The 15,220-nt window shown below is 43.6% G+C and overlaps 1 protein-coding gene across 1 annotated transcript in view; it reads right to left on the bottom strand.

The window, feature by feature from the left end:
* LOC310783937 (flotillin-2a) overlaps positions 1 to 11,191 on the bottom strand; it is a 42,710-nt gene extending 31,519 nt beyond the window's left edge. The window contains exons 1-2 of the mRNA XM_083644871.1: positions 11,024 to 11,191; positions 2,250 to 2,331 (exon numbers count right to left, since the gene is read on the bottom strand). Of these exons, the coding sequence (XP_083500997.1) occupies positions 2,250 to 2,331; positions 11,024 to 11,072 (131 nt within the window). The 5' untranslated portion in view covers positions 11,073 to 11,191. The remainder of the gene's footprint in view (positions 1 to 2,249; positions 2,332 to 11,023) is intronic.
* Positions 11,192 to 15,220: the final 4,029 nt, after the last annotated feature.

Raw genomic sequence — 15,220 nt, 5'->3', positions numbered from 1 at the left:
TTGCATTTTTGGCCCACATATCTTTCAATTTGTTCTCATGTCTGATATAAGGATATGTTTTTCTTTGTGTGTGTGTGTGTGTGTGTGTGTGTGTGTGTGTGTGTGTGTGTGTGTGTGTGTGTGTGTGTGTGTGTGTGTGTGTGTGTGTATGAGAGAGAGAGAAGGAGAAAGTGTTACTGCAGAAACAATCTACCTTCATATAGTCTGTGGCTAGGTAGCCTATTAAGTAGTAAATCCTGTTAGCACTTAGGTAGTGATTTACGCTTTTCTTTTTTTTCCTTTTTATAATTTTTTCTTATTGTTTAGACAGCTCTGGTCCAGTCAAGCAGCACCTTTGTGGACTAATATTGTCAATTTGGGACACAATTTTGTTTTTGAATAAAATTGTTGAAATAAAATCCACACATTTGTTTTTATCGAAGAAATAATCGACAGATTAATTGATTATCAAAATAATCGTTAGTTGCAGCCCTAATTATACCACACCTAAGGCCCTTTGGTGTGGTATAATAAGCATATACCACGGCCTGTTGTGAGCTTTTGCTTAAAAATACACCAAGCTGACAGTCGGCTGTTGGCCATGTCTGGGCGTCTGTCGCTCTAGTATTTGCGGTGTTTTCCCGCACCGTTGGCTCTTGTCTGCTTTGATGGCAGCTTGACAGCGGCTTTTCTGGGTCGTTGGTGAGAGAAATCACTCTGATTGGCTGGTCAGGGGTAGCAAAGCAGGAGAAAGAGCACAAAAAATACGCTCTGCTCATTTTCCAACTTTATCTCACCTGATAATTCTAATACACAGATATTTTCATAACGACGTGCCTTTGGGAAAGTCCCTTGAGCCTCTCGCAGCATGATATCACCCATTTAGTGCGGTTTCTACTTATTTGTCCGTCTCTTCCTTTCAGCAAAAGACCAGACAAGGGCTGACATACATATGGCAATGTCATTTGCAACTTTTTATCAGACATATTCTTGATTAGAAGTAGCTACGAAGCCGTTTAAGTGAGCGAAATGGTAAGCAAACGCTACGTTCTATTTAAAGGTTTACTATGCAACTATTTAGTTTAAAAAAATTATATAATTATACAAAAGTTTCCCCTCAAAACGATCACTTCTGGGGTGGCCCATAATAGGTGGCCCATAATAGTGTTGCAGTGTGTTTATGTTTAGAGACGTTGCGTCCTGAGTGTATTTTCGTGATGGGAGATTGTTTTGGTGTGTTCTGTGTTTATGTGGTCGAGTGAGGTTGTGTTTAATGGGAGAGAGAGAGCGCTGGTAAACCCATCAAACGCAGGGATTAAATGTTACTTTCTGATAGTTTCACAGAGGTTATCTTCTTATATTAAAAGGGAGCAAGTGAGCAATGTTCGTTTTGTTTCAAGAATTTTGGCCGGCCACAGCTATGCCGTTCTACGTGCGATCGGGCTGAAACGTTCAGGAAGTGTAAAGAGCACCCGTGTGGGTGACCTGATGGAGACGGATTTTTTAATTAGGTAATTGCCCTAATTACCTAATGATGATGTGATGTCATGAGTGATGTCATCTTTCCTGGCTGAGGCTTAAGTTCAGTGATGATGTCATCAGTGATGTCATCCGTGATGATGTCATCAGTGATGTCCTAGAGCAGGCGTGGCCGAGCGGCGTATGCAATGCCTCCAGACCATCAAGGGATGAGCTGCAAACAGCTCAAAAGCTGATCTGGCAAGGAGCTCTATTTCCTGGTTTTATGTCCGCTCTGCTGAGGGATCAGCGCGGAACATCTTAGCGATGCTATTGGCTGGGCTGTTGCGCTGTGAGCTATGTTATTGGCTGGATGTTATACAGCCCCACACAATGTATCCACCCAAATATGTCCCAGCACAGCCAAACAAACTGTAAACAGCACCAAAATCAGGCAAGGGGCAGCGTCTGACCACAAACACACTGCCAATGTAGTGAGTTAAAATGGATGTTTTCAGGGAAACTTTTCTATAAGGATAAAAAAATAAAAAAATGAAATAGTTGCATAGTATACCTTTAATGTTTCATGAATCAGGTCTCACGCAGGCACAGAATGTCATGCTAGTTGCCCGACAGCTGTTGTGTTTGCAATGTGCTCATGTGCAACTTTTTGGCCCCGACACAGGAGATGTGAGGTGACGTATTCATCTAGTTGCCGCTTGTCCTTTCATAAGGGACATGTGAGAGCTTTCTCTGGTTGAGGACAGCGTAGGGCCGTGGAGAGGGGGGGTGAGAGCAGGAAGAGGTCTTACCTCTGGATGTCTGAGATGAGCCACCAGGCCCAGGCCCAGCCTCCCACCATGTATGTCTTCTCATCTGAGCCACAGCAGCCACCTGGAACAACACAGAGCAGACAAACACCTCAGCATGTATTGTACACCTCATGGCCAGTGGCCACAGTAAATCAAGACATAGGCTGAGGTTACATAGAGCCAAATAATCATTAGGGGGCTAGCCCATTAGAAATTAAATTGGATTTGGAATGAAAATGAAAGGGGTACCTTTGATAATGGGTAATTCAATAGCTGAATATCTTACAAAAACTTTAAGAAGTGATAAAATGAGAATATGAGATATCTAAAATTCTCTCTGTAAATGTTATTTAACATGGCCAATGGTACCAGAATCCATTGAAAGACTTTTTGTATTAGGGGTGGGAGAAAAAAATCGATTCACCTAAGTATCGCGATTTTTAATATCACGATTTTTTGAATCGATCTTTTATTCCAGAATCGATAATCGCAAAAGAAAAAAAAAAAAAAAAAAAAAAAAAAATTTGGTGCCTGCAGTCAGGCCACTCACTGAACAGCAGGCCAGGCGCTGCCTACTGGTTTACTAGTGGTTTTATTACTTTATTAGTTAGTCTGAAGTAATAATTACACTTCAGGGTTAAAGTGGGTGCATCTCATTGTAAAATTGGACATGGTCCAAATTGGGCTTCAAACGGCCCAAATTGGGCTTCAAACGACCCAAATTGAGCTTCAAACGGCCCAAATTGGGCTTCGAACTACCCACATTGAGCTTCGTTCAAACGGCCCAAATTGGGCTTCAAACGGCCCAAATTTCACGCGCGTCGGCCCATATCGGCCTGGCCTGCTTGGTATCTAATGCCCGGCCTGAATTATGATCCCAGTCCGCCCCTGTTTTTAACTATATCGCCCAGCCCTACTCATGATAGAATATACAGTCTCTAATGTATGATTCAACTTTTCCCATGTTCTAATCTAGTGTAAAAAAGCAAACAAACTGAAAAAAGAAAAGAAAAAATAAACAAAATCGCAATAAATCGTAATATCGAATCGCAATAATCGTAGAATCGCAATACTTAAGAATCGCAATATATATCGAATCGGCACCCAAGTATCGTGATAGTATCGAATCGGGAGATAAGTGAATCGGCACAGCCCTATTTTGTATCAATTTGTTCAGGGTTCAACCATTATTATATTGACTGGCCTAGTAAAACGTACTGATAGACTAGTAAGCCACTTCTTAACATGCAGTGGAATCCGTATTATAACCTGCACTTAGCCGTTTGGCCTGCATGTTAAAACAACAATTAGCCGGCCTACGCGCACTCCCGCGAGTCCGTATCTTATCTACCTCGACCGCCGGTATAAGATCCGCTTCCACGCAATCGCAGCTCATGTTTAACAGCTGGCAGGTCATTATCCGCATATCCGTAGTGGGCAGGTGTGGCTCTTCATGACTCACTTCACGTTCGCTAGTGTATTAATTAATTAATCGTTCGGGCAATCGCTTATATCAACGAGCAAACTCACGGTTTCCTCAAGTGTTGCAAAAACGGCTTGAATTGTTAAGTGGGGGCTAGAATGACCGTGCTTTCCGAGGTGAGGGCTGGCTTGACTGCAGTTGCAGGCAGCCAGGTCCAGTGCATCAGGAGGGACGCTGCTGCGCTGCTTGCTTGCTCCCATGTCAGAAAAAGCCTAACGTTTGTGGGAGATTCAAGTTGTCGCACTTAACGCTACGTTGTTATTTCATCAAGGCAATGTCCAGAAGATATGGGTTCATGAGTTTCTGCAAATGCAGATAGATAGGCTACAGTAGGAGCATGCATGCATGTTGTCTGTTTCAATAACGAAAGTGTCCTTTACCGAGAACGACGTGCCGACCAATTAAATATTCTTGCTGCGAAATCGGCCTCTTAATGACAACACTGGAATAAATAAGATCGACTACGACTATAGAGGCTATAAAGAATGGACTATAGAGAAATAAATGGATTCAAAACGTTTATTTAGGAAACATAGGCTATCAAACTTTTGTGGGGAGAAATACATTTAAAACTAGTCAGATATGACTAGTTGCCACTTGTAAAATAAATCACCCACAGTGATTGACGACGGTGCGACCACTATTTTGACTGCTTCATAGCTAAAGCTGTTTCCTATCACATTTCTTGTGTTTGATACATGCTACCGCGCCGCCCCCCGCCCACTGGCAGAAAAAACGGCTCATATCCAGTTGTTTCTTAACAAAGACCCCTCATGTTTAGAAAGGCAAAACCTGAAAATATCCTGTTCTCTGTAGCCTGACATGATCCAGAGTCCATGTTTAAAAGGCACTCTAGTAGTGTATCAATACTTTTTGAACATTTCAGCACATTTGAACAATACCGTGAATCATAATACTGATAAGCGTGATCATTTTGGTCACTATCATCATGATATGAAATGTTCATACCGTTTAATCTCTAGACCCAACAACTGCAATCAATGAGAGCTGTTGGCCAATCGGTGAGAGAGGGATTTCACAGACACGACTTGCACCAAACCAAACAAAACAAGGGTCAGTCAGTGCAGTGATTTCTTCTACAGATTTGCTTGGACAACATCATTCTTTTTTTACACATCTTGGTCCAATCAAGTTTCTGGGAAAGTCAAAACATTCTTCAATATTGACTCTGTTTCCATGCTTTGGTGCAATCTTGTGACTCATTCATTTGCCTATTGAGCAAGTGGTTTATGAATTGTGATCAGGTGCTGTTGAGTCATAAATCAAACAAAATACACCACTGCATCTTCCAACCACAGTTCCCACAAGAAGAAAGTTGTTCTCCTCTGGGTTTACATGAGGGTCTTTTCTGTCTGCCAGTACCTTCCGCTGTCAACTCATTCTCACGCTTGGATTTTACGGTATTGTGCTGTAGTTTGTCACGATTGCAATAAGTTTATTATTTTATTTTTTAATAAGAGTACCAAGAGTCCTTGTTTCTAAAAAACAAATCAATCAGGCATAAAATCCCTGGGTTTTCAAGAACAATTAGTTTCAACAAGTTTACTTTCATTCAATACACAGGACAAGATGTTACTTGGATAGTAACATCTTGTCCTCTGTATTAAGTAAAATACTTTCGCAGACATGATGAGGCATGAGCATTTGGAACAAGTTTCAAGGTCAAAATCTGGGATGGGTCTCATACACTTTCCATGATTGTGCTAGTTTATGTGATTTATCCAACTAATACAGTGTCGTGGGTGAGTGGAGTTGGCCTTTTTTATTAACCGATAATTCATTATGATGGACTGATGCAGAAGGCTCAGAGGTCGGCACATCGACGATGGTCAATGCCATCATCCATCGTGCCAACCCCACAATACACCCACCCACTGTTTAGCCTACATTTTCCTGTAGAGACAAAAACTACGCAAAGAATACAAGAGTGACATTTGCATTTCAATTTCACATGCCATAGTGAATATGTGAAGACATATCTTGGCTTGTTAGCAACACAAATACAGTCCCACACATACTGGCAGTAGTAGTTGTATCTAGAGTCTGGGTGTGACATTCCCAGCTGCCACCCTTTAAGTGATGGACAGAGGGGAGGAGCCACCCTTTAACTGATGGACAGAGGGGAGGAGCCACCCTTTAAGTGACAGAGGGGAGGAGCCACCCTTTAACTGGCGGACAGAGGGGAGGAGCCACCCTTTAAGTGATGGACAGAGGGGAGGAGCCACCCTTTAACTGATGGACAGAGAGGAGGAGCCACCCTTTAACTGACAGACAGAGGGGAGGAGCCACCCTTTAAGTGATGGACAGAGGGGAGGAGCCACCCTTTAACTGATGGACAGAGAGGAGGAGCCACCCTTTAACTGACAGACAGAGGGGAGGAGCTGGACTATCTTTATTGACATCCACTCATTCCCCTTATCAACCTAATATTAAAGTGTGACATCTTGGCCTATATTTTACTACAGAGGCATCACACTCTAGTTATTTTGAACAATTAAATTAACAATGTTGTAACTGTAACTGGACACTGATCATGCAATGACTGGCAGAGGTTCCCAAACTTTTCAGACCAAGTACCACATGCACCAAACAGAATTTCTCAAGTACCACTTCCCACTGTGGCTACCAACTTTTTTTTCCTCCATAAAACAAAATCACTGATTTAACCATACAATAAGCATCAGAAGGCCAAATACTAGCAGGCTACTGTTGAGAGTCAGACCGCAAATAACCAACACATAAACAGATAAACATCTTATTTGCTGATAGGCTGATGGCAGTCAGCAAGGCTCTTGAGTACCACCAGGTGGAGCCTCACGGGCCACCAGTGGTTCCCTGTTCCACAGTTTGGGAATCACTGCTATAGAGACACTGCATGAAATAGGCCACACCCATTACGGGGGAAAGCGCTCCATTCACTCCCATACATCAGTGTCATTTTACTTGAATTAAACATAGCTAAAAGCTGTTGTGTGGTGGGCTGCGCAGACAACAAATGTAAAAAATTGCCAATTAAAGTTTTTTTGCACTCCCGAGCAAAACAAGGAAGCCATAGAGAATTGGCGAGAAGAAAAATGTGGCTCTAGGTCTCAAGGAAGTAAGTTGGAGTGTTCATCTTCCGTATATATGATCTTTGTGTGCAACACATGACATGGGATTGGGGGGGAGTTTTTGTTTCCCCCCGTTTTGGGCGTGTTGTTTCTGAATGATGATGCGCTCCGCAGTGTCTCTATAGGGCATTTGAGTTCAAATGTATCAAGCTACAAATGATTAGTGAGGCAGCTTAGCTTAAAGTTCCATAACAATTGTGCATTTTGCCAGTCTGTGGCTGCAATCCCCCCCTCCTAATTTCATGATGCCCCATATAAAATTATTTTTGGAATGCCTTTGGCTATAAGTGTACCAAATTGTATGCTTTTATCACAAAATAATAATAATTAACTGCCCCACTAGATGTTTGAGAGTGGACTTGTATGCTTGGCAACTGCCCATGTACTGTGAATGATTCATCAAAAACTCAAACCGTGCATATATCACTGTTTAGGCACCATTGCTATGAGACCTACTTGGCTTCTCAGGTGGATCAGTTTACTGCCATTCTGCCCCATGACATGTACATAACAAACTTCTTTGAGCTCATATTGTTGAATCTCAAGGCAAAAACAGAAATCACTTGAACACCAGGCAGGATATGATGTTTCAGCAGACCGTACTAACAGTAGCATTAGGCTATAATGACTAGACTGACCATGCACACAGTAAACAGAAAAGCCCACATGACTGTGCAATGCTCACACTTGAGCAGATAAATGTTGGCTAGGTCACACAGCACTTCACATGGCCACATTTTCCACTCCCGTGTCTAAAACTCCACAACATCTGAAAAAACACCTAACGTTAATGGAATAGGCTGTCCCGTGTCCACTCCACTGTCTACTGTTTAAGACAATTATCTTTCAATACCCTTGGATTTCTATACTCGATTAGAGTGCAAACTTAACTGTTCCCATAATTTAAGCTAACACCTATTTTTCCTCCACCTTGAACAGCACTATTTATTTACAGCCTACCCCTTAGCCTACTTGAATCCTGAAACCTTGAACCAGAATGTCAATGTAGCTACTGTAGTATACAATGAAAAGAGTTGGATATGGATACGCTCTGGTTCAGTTAGTAGTTCTTACGGATTACATGCTGCAGTACAGAAAGCATGTGGGTGGGATAAGAATTTACTATTAAAATCCACCCGACTCCAGCTAGATGCCATTGCCAAGTAAAGTGGGTAACAGACTGATGACCTATAGAAGTACTTGGAGCAACAACCCTTTTTAGCCACAGTGCATATATTCTAGCTCAGCATAACTTGCATTCCTGACTCCAATCACTTCCCAGTGGACAGAGAGAGGGTGAGAGAGAGAGAGAGAGAGAGAGAGAGAGAGAGGGGAGGGGGCCTCTATGGGGATGAATGATAAGTTACACAAGCTAGAAAAGGCCCTGACATCAAATGTAGTTGTCATGAGTGTTTGGTTCTAGAGGAGTCATGTGTGTGATTGCTACATAGTGACATAGCTACAGACATAAGACAGTGTTACTTCTCATTTTGCCTCCCAAGTCACTGTGAAATTCAACCTCCACAAGTTACAAAGAGTCACTTCTTTCTTTCCACATTGAGCAATTAATTGTTCGGGTGATCAGGATTTGCAGTTCACAACCCTTAAAAAAGGATCACTGAAAAAGTCATAAGGGGTTCATCCAGGGCCACATACCGTAGACTACTTTCCTCTATCTGGTGACGCATTCTAAAGTTTCTTTGCAGTGGAAAATCCCAAAGCCGTTTCTCTTCTGTGTTGATCGAATGTGGGCCAGACAGGAAACTGGCCTGATAGATTCAGTTAGAAAAGCAAGATGGAAATCTTTTCTGCACTGCACTGCCAAAACACATGTATACACTACAAACTGAGTAGGCGGTGCACAATACACAGATAAGGTCATTCATCTCTCATTCTCAAAGTGGGGCCTGGTCCTTGAGGGGAATAACTTTAACTACTTCATCACCTAGAAATTAACACAATGACAGAATGTGATCAGAGATTTTACTCCCCCACTGTTATCTCCCACCTTCAGTAGACAAATTACAGGCTAAGAACCAAAAGTCCTCCCAGATGAGGGATGTTTGGGACAAAAACCTCAACACTAGCCTCAGAACTGAGACTCCGCCTTCAATTCTCTCATTGGAGTCTCAGACAAGCACCCACAAATTCCACTACGGACTCCATTTAAAATGCCCCTACTTTTGCATACATGTAGCAAGCAATCACAATAAAACAGTACCGGTACTTAGACAATGTTGTTGAGTGTCAAAACGGGCTACCGGTATTTGTGTTCTTGAATGTTGCGTAGTTTTCAATACAGAGGGTTTTTTGCCATGCCAGAGCATGTAATTTTGTCCGGATGTGTAATTACGAGTTTCCATGCATCATGCCCATTGAAACTGAGGCAGTTGCCCCCTCCGATTTCTTTAAGAAGAAAAAAATGCAAAATTCATGGTTGTCATTAGTAGTAGAGCATCAATCCCCTTTTCAAACACGTGAAAATGAAATGCACCACAGCCGGCTTGGCGAGGTGAATGTGAGCATTGATTGATGGGGCCCTGTGTCCAGTATACAGGAGAGGACTACGCCTATTTGTTTCGTATTGCGAATAGAACGACGAACATAATAATAAAACGCATCGGACTCAGTGTTCAAGGTTTTCTGTGCATGATGATTTTTTTTCAGATGGTGGATTAAAAAAACACATACGAAATGTCGGACTCTGTGTAAACTCTGATATTCAGACTGAATCGTCAACTCATAAACTACTTTCCTCTTCTACTCAAGAACAGCCAAATCCACAACTGTGGAGTGGGCGTGGCTTCGAAGGTCTGGAGGAGCCAGGCTATATATAAACTCCTTGTCCATGGATAACATTTTGATGTTTTGTTGCACCTGTTTTCTTTTGGAAAAGTAAATGCATGATAGCTGTGGCTGTGGGATATACTGGATTTTTTTTTATTCATTGCATTTGCACAAAAAATAAAAGCTCTGTCCAGTAACCTGGAACACTTTTATTTTGAGATGTGTTTGAGTGAGATGGTCCTACCTCATGCAAATGATAAGAATTGTTACATGAATATTAATTTTCTATTAAAGCAAAGTTTAAAAAAAATGTTTGTGTAAGCTGTCAATTATTGTTCTTCAGAAGTAAATTGGAATCGGCCAAAATCGGTATCTGCAAGTCAGACTATTCAAAAATCGTAAATCGGAACCAGCCAAGAAGATCGCAATCGGTGCATCCCTACATCAACTCCATTTGATGTCTCCAGGTCAAGATGCAGTTCTTTAAATAATAATTATCATTGTGGATATAGTCTTTTTATGTGAATAACATTTTGGGTGAAGCAAGATTTAGCTATATTTCAAGAAAAGTAGCAACAGTGTAGAAGCTAAGTGAGTGACTAAGCTAATAACCATAAAAGCACAAATAATTGACCAAAATCTCTAAATAAATATACAGTATTTACCCTAATGAGAAAAGAAGCAAAATATTGATGGTTAAAACGGAATAATGACATCACAACTGTCTAATGTTAATTTAAAATGAGATATTCCTCTAAATCTGGCTTCAAATGGCCAACATTGCTGATCTATTCAGCCCTTATGTCGCCCACTCAGAATTTTGGCTTGCATGACGCCCGACTGGGGGGTTTCTATTTGGGGTATTTTTGAGAGGAAGGGGGTCTTGGAAGAGAGTTTAAACATGAATCAGCTGGCGATGACATTACGGTATTACAATGCATAACAAACTAGACTGGAACCAAAAGGATTGCCAGAGCATTTGAGCCTTTCACTTAACGTTACCACAAATGAATCTCAAAATAAGCAGGGATATCATCACGTTAGTCTTACTACAGGAGAAAAATAAGTATGATTATGGTAATAATAAGATAATCCACCATAAGCATAAGCTAACATTACGCTAGGATACAGTACGCTAGCTCCGCTCATCAAGTCGCAGTGGCTTCTTCATTAACGTTACATAACGGTATAGACCACATCAATTCAGAAATGCTCACATAGTATATAATAACGTTATAATTGTGGGTGTATGAAGGTTAACAGAGTGTTTGTAAAATCATTTAACAGGTCATTCTGTACATGCGTGTAATTGAGATAGGCGAACCAGTCACTCACGAGCTAAAACGAGATAAAACACTGCCCAGAAATCATACCTGAAACCACAAGGGCCTCGTTTGGTCCGACGGTGTGGCAGTTTCCCATTTTATCTACAGAAAGTATACGTATCCAAACCTGTGCAACGCAAACAAACTACATTGATTCAAAATACTTTTTTCAATCCAACTCCCTCAATAATTTTCTTCAAAACATGTCTGCATCGTGTGCCCCGCCCCTATCAATTTATTCCCGTTTTCAAAATGGAGTGTTGGCAGGGAGATCATGTCAAGCTGGCGATAATAAAAAAGAGACTTTCCGCGTATACCTTTCAAAATAAAATACACATGGACGAACATGTATTGGTCGTTCTGTTATGCGTGATAGTCGCGCTTTTATTTTGAAGGGTAACTCACCTTACTTTCGTTCTCACTTTACTTTCGCTTGACTCAGCTGACCAAATACCATCCCTTCCTCTCTCTCCACTCCTCCGCAGCAGAGGATGGGCGTGGCTGTTTAAATGTCCTTTCATACACGCAAAGGATCACCCCAGATCACCCCAACGAAAAATCTCTGCTAGCCTGTATTATTATACAGGGCCTGTAGGAGGACTGGGTGGGTGTCTGTGTCAGTACAGCCCATGCTGCACTACAGAATGAGATAGTTACTATTGTAACTTCTTATAAATAAAGTAATGGTGAAACGTAACACTTCCTCAACCCCCTGAGGGACCCCTAGTGGTCCCGGGAGTTGTTGGGTAGGTGTTCTCTGCCTAATAGAAAACGTTACAGCAGGATTAGAAACCGGAGCCAGCAGAACTGTGGGGCCTTAACCACTATGTTTTTTGCACTCTATTTCATTGTTTGTCTGTAGTGTGTGTTGTTGTCTTGGACCCCAGGAAGTCTAGGCGTCAGCAATGGGGATCCTTTTTAATAAACAATAAACCACTAGCCTACATGTTGTTGTTGTTTTTTACTATGTTGTTGTTGTTGTTGTTGTTGTTGTTGTTGTTGTTGTTTTGTTTTTTACTAGCCTAGCCTACATGTTAGCCCTATTAGTGATGAAAAATGCAAACACAGGGTGCCCCGGTGGCTGAGTAGAGTGTGTACATTTGAGGGTCAGTCTTTTCCACGGCGACCCGGGTTCATCTCCAGCCCATGGTCTTTTGCGGCATGTCCCCTCCCTCGCCATGGATGTATAAAAAGTCTCTTGCTCTCTCATACTTCGTGACTCTCTTTATCTTTCACTATTAACATATTGTAGCGTATCGGGTAATTACGGGTATTGGGGTGTTTCCGTGCTTGGCTAGGAACTGATATGTGTGGGTGTGTTCCTAGGGGGAAGGGGATATATGTGACCAGCGGCCGGGGCGGAGGCCAGTCAGGCCATGTGGGCGAACTGACCGGGTGGTTGCAGAGCTAGCAGCGAAGCTAGCTGCTAGGAGCTACATTGTGAAGACAAGAATAAAAAGCCTGTACCAACTTCAAGTCTCCAGTTCCTTGGACGAATACCCACTTCGTTACATTGGTGCCAGACAGTAAAGCGGTAACGCCTCTGATTCGGCCGAGAGGGGAGAGGGTGAGAAGGAACGGCAAAAGAGACGGGTGGTGCGGCTTTTTGGCTCTAGAAACTAGCGCTAGTAAGTTAGCTACCAGGGGTGCTAACTGCTAACTGCTAGCTGCTAAAACCACGTGCGATGGTGCGCGGAGAATCAAGTATCTCCGGAGAATGGCCATCGGTGAACGGGAGGAAAGGAGAGCTGACGGCGGGGATCAGCTCGATGCTGGCGGGCATGGAGGCCCGTGTGTTGAGAGAGGTCGGACGGCTGGTGCAAGAGACTCCTGCCTGGGCAGTAGAGGTGATGCGGGCGCTGCGAGAAGTCATGCAGCGGGTGGACTTGATGAGCGCGGAGGTAATGCAGCGGGGAGAGCGGCCGGAAGAGCCACGGAAGAGACTGTGTTGGACCTGCAGAGAGCCGGGCCACGTGGCGAGGTGGTGCCGATGCGGTTCCGGGAGACGGACCGGGTATGCGGGACAACGACATGGACAGCAGGGAGCCTGCTGGGCATGTAGCGCGATCGGACATCTAGCCAGAGAGTGTCCAGAGGCTGTCGGAGATCGGGGGGCAGCGGGAGAAGAGAGACGTGCAGGCGGCAGACAGGTGAGACTCTGCTGGACTTGCCAGTCACCGGAGCACTTGGCCAGGGACTGCACTGAGAGTGTGGAGGCCGGAGGTGAGACGCAGGCTGGGAAGAGCGTGAACAGCCAGAGGGAAGAGAGGGACATCGTCTGCAGCGTTGTTACAGTCGGGAGAGCGACGCTCGTGTCTCCGAGTGAGCGAGAGGGGTTACCGCCGGGGGAACCGGCCCAGCCTAACCGCTATACACCCCCTAACGTTGCACTGCGGAGAGCCGAGGGGAAGATCGACGCCGGTGGTGTTCGCTCTGCTGTCCTCAGCCCTGGAGGAGGGGGACGGAAAAACGAGCGGAGAGCCGAGGGGAAGATCGACGCCGGTGGTGTTCGCTCTGCTGTCCTCAACCCTGGAGGAGGGGGACGGAAAAACGAGCGAGGGCGAGGCCGGGAGGACGACGCCAGGGTCATCTGGAGAGTCGACGGGCGCGAGTGGAGACCGGAGGACGAGGATGTCGATCCGGTGCTCGTTCGAGCATTTGGCTACTGGAACAAACAAAAGAAGGGACTAATTGTGGGGAATTGAAATGTTGTGGGGTTTGTGGGGATTAGATTTTGATGTGGTGATGGGAAAAAATATTGTGTTGGGTGTGTTTTGGTACAGGGGGATGTGTGTGGGTTGTGCATGTCGCGTGGAAGCGACATTAAATTTGTGTGGGGGATATGTAGCGTATCGGGTAATTACGGGTATTGGGGTGTTTCCGTGCTTGGCTAGGAACTGATATGTGTGGGTGTGTTCCTAGGGGGAAGGGGATATATGTGACCAGCGGCCGGGGCGGAGGCCAGTCAGGCCATGTGGGCGAACTGACCGGGTGGTTGCAGAGCTAGCAGCGAAGCTAGCTGCTAGGAGCTACATTGTGAAGACAAGAATAAAAAGCCTGTACCAACTTCAAGTCTCCAGTTCCTTGGACGAATACCCACTTCGTTACAATATGCACCGGTGTAGCGGGCTTTGACATCCGCCTTCTAGGGCCTACTACCTGGGCCCCCCTCATCTACTCTGTTGGGATCTTAAGATTCTTATCTGTATGTTGCACAACAAGCCTTGCAAAAACTGGCCAGAACCAAGATGCAACAGGCAAAACCAACAGTTTTTCATAGTAACAGGAACACATGACCAGGCAAAACAGTTTTTCAGAGTAGGCGGTAACGCTTTAGAATAGGCTACACAGCCCGCAAATAAGCATGTAGTTATAGTATAACAACGGGGTACCCAGGAGTGTAGTTATAGTATAACTACGGGGTATAAGGAGTGAATTAATACTTTAACTAGAGGGTAACAAGATCTGTACTTATGGTATAACTACGGGGTACAAGGAGTGTAGTTATAGTATAACTATGGGGTATAAGGAGTGAATTAATACTTTAACTAGAGGGTAACAAGATCTGTACTTATAGTATAACTACGGGGTACCAGGAGTGTAGTTAGTATAACTACGGGGTATAAGGAGTGAATTAATACTTTAACTAGAGGGTAACAATATCTGTACTTATAGTATAACTACAGGGTATAAGGAGTGAATTAATACTTTAAAGGAGAACTTACCTCCAAAACACTTTTTTTCAGCTTTTAACCAATATATATGACTTTGGGGGTGATGTGTGAAGAATTCTGGTCAGAATTTCCACATTTGACACCAAACTGTTGCCATTTTACCATTTGTATCATTTTTCAGCAGCATATCTGGCATAAGCGCCCTCTAAGGGTCAAAGACTGCTTTTTTTTTTTTTCTCAAATGAATGGGAGATTAGGGGCACACTGACGTCACAGTGCCCCCAAAGACTATGGGATTTCAAGATAATTACTCCCCTACCCCCCCTGTACCCTTTCAGCTCCTCAGAACTCCAAGCCTATTCTTATTGAAGTTTGCTCTTAAAATACTGAACCAAACGTTGTCAAAGTTGGCACATGTCTTAATTATAGTTAGTTTCCCGCTGAATGTGTCATTACTTTATTGATATCTTACCTGGATAAGCTCGAATGATGATGTTTATATTATCAGTCCGAGTTGCAAGCACTGTCTCCAGCCCAGGCAGGCAGGCGGGAGCGAGCGGGAGAGAGTCGT

This window comes from Poromitra crassiceps, assembly GCF_964638095.1.
Source record: "Poromitra crassiceps genome assembly, chromosome: 1".
NCBI classification, from domain to species: domain Eukaryota; kingdom Metazoa; phylum Chordata; class Actinopteri; order Beryciformes; family Melamphaidae; genus Poromitra; species Poromitra crassiceps.
Note: the sequence above shows the minus strand (reverse complement) of the source record. Positions and strands in the feature narration are given on the sequence as shown.